A 6353-nucleotide genomic window follows, 5' to 3' on the forward strand; every position below is an offset into this window, starting at 1 on the left:
AACATGCCATTTCTATGCCGACGGTAAGTTCAAGATGCTAATATTACCATGGCCTGGCTCCCTTGATCCAATCTAGTTTGACTAGGAGCTTGATTCTCAAACCTTGGTCACAAAAATGGATGGCTTATTTCATTGCTAGCAACACTAATTTTCAAGCAAGCCTCATGGTTTCACACTTTAGCTATTAAGGATTTAATTTGAAGTCATTCATTAATTATCGGGTTTGAAATGTGATTTATCCAACAATGTATTAAAGTATGTTTGAGTATAAAAAAAAAAAAAAAGCAAACAAATAAAAACTCCTCTCAACACTCACTTCCTTTATATTTACCAACTTTTTAAACCAAAAATTACAATAAGAGAGATATAAATGCTTTATTTATACCAGCCTCATCACACGCGCTTTGCGCATGCAATGTGGCTTTTTTTTTTTTTAGTGGTAGTAACTAAAAAAAAATATATTTTTTTTATTATATATATAATTTTTATTTTGAGAACCATCAAGAGAGTGGTTCTGTTTTGTAGACAACATTTTAGTGAGAGTTAAAAATGTATTTATTTATAAAAAAAGTATTTATATCTATTTAGTTTAGTTTTTTTTTTTGATATTTAGTTTTTTTTTTTGGATAAACATGGGGAGTTTTTTTTTAAGGAAAAAAACAACAATGGGTTGTTTAACTTATTTTTCTATTTAAAAAAAAAACAATAAATTTATAGTTACTTTGAAGAAATAAGTTAGTGGAAGAGTGTTCATATTTTGTAGGCAATGTTTTAGTGCAAGTTAAACATGTATTTTTACCAAATTATCATTTAATTTTATTTTTACTTAAACTTAAGAGTGTAAGGGGTATTTTGAAATTCAAACAAGAAAAGCTCTTAAATAGTAGTATAGATAAACCGACCAGTTTAACAACATTTTCATATTACCTGATCGCTTTTATTATTATATTATCATGGCAAAGTCCTTTTACCTTTTTTTTTTCCCCTTAAATCTTTATGCCAAGCCAATTGAGGCGCGATAGTAAAAAATCCAGATCATTCTGTGTTTTTTGGATCAGAATCCAGTTCATTCTTAAAGACCTACCTCTTGCCACTTGCCTGTACTAACAAATGAGCAAAAAGTTCCTTCATATTAAAGACACTACGAACTCCATCATTAATTGTTCAAAAACGTACTGTAGGTCATACTAAAAACGATTGTGCCTTTTCGCTGAGTCGCTGACCCACTGAACTTGGTGTAAATTTTTAGAGAAACCTTGTTTTCATTGTCTTTTTAAACAAATTTTTGATAAAAGTTGTTTTAACAGTATTTTAAAACAAATTTTAAGTGTTAATTAAGTTGTTACGTAATATCATTGGTGGATAAAAAAATAATTTTATTAATAAATTTAAATTAAAACTAATATAATAGTTTATAAAATAAGATCTATTATGAAAATATTGTGGTCCTAAGTCCTAACTCCAAAGTATAACTAATCACTTTGGTTAAGGGTGTTTACCAAACCGCACAATCCATAAAAATCGTACCAAAATCGCTTATAAAATGGCATAATCGCACCGCACCACATCACATAGTGCAGTACGTTTTAGGGTTTTATAATAAGAAAACTGCAAAAATCACATTGCATCCTCCCTATATATTAATATATTTAATTATTTTTAATATTAAATATATTATTAATAGTTTAATAATCCTAACAAATGTTGATTAGGAAAACTAGCTCAAGATAAAGAAAAACTAGTTCAATAGTTTAAAACTTGGATCAAAACAAAGGGAAAAATTAGTTTTAAGCTAGGTAGGAAAAACCCAAAATTTGAAAAATATACCAACTTCAAGCCATTCAAATTGTATCTTATACACCGCACCGCACATGTGATTGCAAAAATGAGGTGCAGTGCGGTTATGGTTTTAGCTAAACTTTAAACTACACCGCACCATACATGTAACCGCAAAAATAAGGTACAGTGTAGTTATAATTTTAGCTAAATCGTACTGCAAAGTGCAGTGCTAAAAATGATCCAAAAGCGCACCGTACCGCACCGCGAACACCCTGACTTTGGTCTTAAAATAAAACAAGTAGATATACTAATCACTTTGGTCTTAACATAAAACAAGTAGATATTATTTATTTATGGAACAAGTAGATATCATATTACTATATTTGGGAGGAGTTTTAACTTATAACCAGTGCCGTCGTTGTAACTTACCAGTTCCGGATTATACTGAATGCGGTAATAACAGTGGAGTATATAATACTAGCAAAGAGCGAATATTACTCCAATTAAAGATATGATAGCATGCCAGGTCAGCAAAAAGTGAAAAGATATTTTCCGAAATGGGCTCCATCTTTCCCAAAATACCGATCCCATTTAACTCTCCAAAAGCTGATAATTGTCCTTCTACGCATCTCTCTCACTCTCTAGTCTCTACTTACAATTCAAAAATACAAGATAATGAAAATTACTAAAAAGACACTCCATCCATCCCCCACAGGCACAGTACCTTGTCATTTCATTTCTATTCCTATCTTTAGCTATAGCTTATAGCTTCAAGCTCATTTTGTATTTTTAGGGTTTCTATCTTTCAACAACCGGAGAGAGAGCGCGAGAGAGAGAAATGGTGAGCCCTGGATCGCGACGAATCGGAGAGACCGTGCCCTGCGATTTCTGCAGTCAGCAAATCGCGGTTCTCTACTGTAGAGCCGACTCGGCCAAGCTCTGCTTGTTCTGTGACCAGCACGTTCACTCGGCGAATCTTCTTTCGCGGAAGCATCTCCGGTCACAGATCTGCGATAACTGTAGCTCCGAACCGGTTTCGGTTCGGTGCTCCACGGACAACCTCGTGCTTTGCCAGGAGTGTGATTTGGACGCTCACGGGAGTTGCTCTGTGTCCGCCTCACACGATCGGAGCCCAATCGAAGGCTTCTCTGGCTGCCCCTCAGCTCTCGACCTCGCTTCCTTTTGGGGCTTAGATCTCGATGATAAGAAGGCGAATCAATCCGCGCCGACAATCCAGGACTGGTGCGGCGGCGGCGCTGCTCAAGATTTGTTCATGCCTTCGTCGGCGTGGATGTTCAACAACGATTATAACAACAACAGCAAATCGAGCGCGGCGTTGTGTTATCAGGATTTGATTGTTCCCAGCGACAGCAGCAACGGCGGCGCGATTCTCGGCGCGAATTGCGGGGGGATCGTAACCGCTTCGAAGAGCTGCGGGAAGCAGAGGCACGTGATTTATAAGCAGCTGGTGGAGCTTTCCAAAAGGGATTTACCTTGTGGTGTTGGTGATAACGGAGGACTTGATTTTGAGAATGGCGGCGGCGATGATGATCATCATGGAGTTGTAGGTTCCGCTAATAGTGGCGGTGGTGGTGTTGTTCAAGTTCAACAATCGGTGCAGCAGCAACATCAAACGGTGCCGTTTACGACTTTGCTCACCATGCCAACGACGTCGCACGTGGATTTGAAGGGAACCGATCATCGCATTGTGAATCGGGATATGTTGTGGGACTGTGATCACAATGCTCAGAGTACTCAGGTAATGTTTCGAATCTATTTATATATAAAAATATATATAAATTATTTATCTGATTGGTTATTGTGATTCTTGCCAAAACATAAGGAATATGCTAGACTTGTGGCCTTGGTTGACTTTTGAAGACTTTAGCTTCTGAGGTTTTTCCTTTTGAAATTTTCTTTAAAACTTTACCTGAAACTTATAAGAACCTCGTGATTTAGTTAGTTATATATTCTCGGGACAAGTATGCCCTTTGAGTGCCGATTTTGAAACCTCAAAGTGGTTCCCACTTCCCAAGACCTCATGAGATCCATGGGGGAAGAGATTCCTTAAAGTGATTAGATGTGTGGGACAGGGGATTACTCATACCTGTAGAATAGTTGGGCGCGGAGGCGCTCGAGGAGCTCTGAACACTTATGTTAACTATTTGAAACTGGGTATGAACTAAAAATTTAGTATTTTACAAACCTAAAGGTGTAGTTAATTAAGATCAGTTATCATTCTATATTAAATGGAATTAGATTTTAAATGATGTTGTGCTATGTAAACCTTTATATTCGTGCAAAAATTAGATCTTCTCAATGAAATTGTCCATGACCATGTAACTGGGGAAAAAGCATTCATCATGGTGAACCAAATTGTCTATCATGGTTGAAGTACCTGTAATTGCATTGTTGCTTATATTTGTTAACGCTTTTTGTTTTTTGCTTTTTTGGAATTCAGAACTTTTGTTGGTTAAAGTCTTCAAATTGTTATCGAAACTTAGAGCTTTCTTTGGTTTCCCCCAAGGTCATACATGTATTCTTGGTGCTTCCTATTTACTTGTTTTGAGTTACTAATTGTTTAATTATGATGGCATGAAAACACCGGTTGTGTGCCCAAAATGATTTTACCCTAACTTGCCGTTCTCTTGCAGATATGGGATTTTAATCTAGGACGGTTGAGAGGTCATGAAGAACCTGGTACACTGGAAGTTGCCTATGGTGGAAATGATGCAGGCTTTATGATAAAGAATTTTGGTGAACTCTTGAAAGAATCCTCTTTGCCTAATGCAAAAATTTTGGGAGATATGTACCCAATGAATTGCCCTGTTACGCATGACGATATGGCATTTAATGTAAGTCATTCTGACGGCGTTGATATTTAAATTATAATTATAATGGACCTGTTTTAGGGGGATTTTTTTTGGGGGAAGGGGGGGGGGGGGGAAGTGAGGTGTTCTAGGCCGATTTGTTCAGTCACCTATTTTTGGATGAATGAGTAATTTCATTTCCAAGGATAAGAAAAAAAGATAGAAGATAGAAGTACGATCAGAATAGCAGGCAGCATTCAGCTGCAAACTACAATCCTATCCACATCAACAAAACAGCTCATACAATTTATCTGGCACCTCTAAATAAAGCACTCTTTTACATTTACATAAAAATTGACAAAATTATACTCCATTGACAACACAGGACATGTTTAGTATAGAATCGATGATCTTGCACACTCCAGCCCTCGATCTCATTTCATCTTTAATCAAATCTGACAATACATGGGCTATATCTCATCTTTCATTTTATTTTGTTTACATTCCATGATTCAATCCAGTGTATGTGGAATGAAGGAATATAATCCAGTTTCATAGGAAAGTGGAGGAGGTGGCTGACCAATCATTTTATTGAATGGCTCGTATCATTTCCATGTTTTGTGTGAAGAAATGCTATTTTTGCGTATGAACAAATTGATTGAGAGTAATAAATTAACAAAAGGTATCTTGTTGGTAGACTATTTATGTGGTTTATTATTGTCATATTTCCCACATTTTTCAGACATTAAGGTTTGTGGGAAGAACATGATTTGGTAGATTCTTTGGTATAGCTTAATTAAATTGCATCAACCTCCAGAGATATTACTGCACTGTCTACTTCATGTTCCTTTTTCAAATGCTGCTGTACTAAGACAAGGGGCCTGTAGAGAGTATTTACAAGTCTTACTTGGATATGCAGAACAACTCAAATAACCCAACAGCAAGCCAGGGCCCGGCAACATCTGAAAGCAACAACCTACCTGTAGGAAGGTCAGAATCAGTTTCAGCATTTGGTAAAGCAAGAGGTTCCAGTGGCTCCAAAGACATGCACTTTGTGGAGCAACCGTTTCTTGTGAGAGTTGATTCTGTGCAAACAGCAGCTATAACCAAGGCTGACATGGAGCTGTTGGCACAGAACAGAGGCAACGCCATGCAGCGTTACAAGGAGAAGAAGAAAACCCGAAGGTATGCATTCATTTGGTTGTTTTCTTCTCCTTCTTTCACTACTATTTTCTCAAATAAAACATTTTTTGAACATTTGAACTATTTCATGGATAGATATGATAAGCACATAAGGTACGAGTCAAGAAAAGCAAGAGCTGATACCAGGAAGAGAGTGAAGGGTCGATTCGTGAAGGCTAGTGAAGCTCCTGATGGTTGTTAAAGTCCACGCTGAGATGAACTTCTCCTTGCCCATTGTCTGTAGATATATCTCATAATCCTCCCTCAGTAAATGTATAATTCTGCAGTCAGTTTTCTTGCATTAACAATTATCTCTCTCTCTCTCTCTCTCATGAAAATGTACACTCTGCATGCACGTGCATAAATTCCTCCTTGCTTTTACCCAACTCCTTTATAAAAAAAACTAGCCTCTAACCATGTGTGTTGCGTGTGTTCCGAACCTCTTCTAATTTTCTTTTTTCTATAAAACAAAACTTTCTTATATACTAATTCAAGGTTGATGCATTATCTGGTCACCATAATTCCTAAGGGAGTGATGATATGTAGCATGACAAATTTATTTCATTCACAAATGCATAAATC

At 36.7% G+C, this 6353-nt stretch overlaps 1 protein-coding gene across 1 annotated transcript; it reads left to right on the top strand.

Moving 5' to 3' along the window:
* Nucleotides 1-2501: 2501 nt before the first annotated feature.
* On the top strand, nucleotides 2502-6109 carry LOC142629347 (zinc finger protein CONSTANS-LIKE 14-like). The gene is made up of 4 exons (XM_075803318.1): nucleotides 2502-3538; nucleotides 4434-4634; nucleotides 5509-5774; nucleotides 5868-6109. Exons 1-4 carry the CDS (start codon nucleotides 2618-2620, stop codon nucleotides 5971-5973), a joined length of 1494 nt encoding a protein of 497 aa, XP_075659433.1. The 5' UTR covers nucleotides 2502-2617; the 3' UTR covers nucleotides 5974-6109.
* The last annotated feature ends 244 nt before the right edge of the window (nucleotides 6110-6353 follow it).

The sequence above is a fragment of the Castanea sativa genome, chromosome 3 (assembly GCF_040712315.1).
Source record: "Castanea sativa cultivar Marrone di Chiusa Pesio chromosome 3, ASM4071231v1".
Lineage (NCBI taxonomy): Eukaryota > Viridiplantae > Streptophyta > Magnoliopsida > Fagales > Fagaceae > Castanea > Castanea sativa.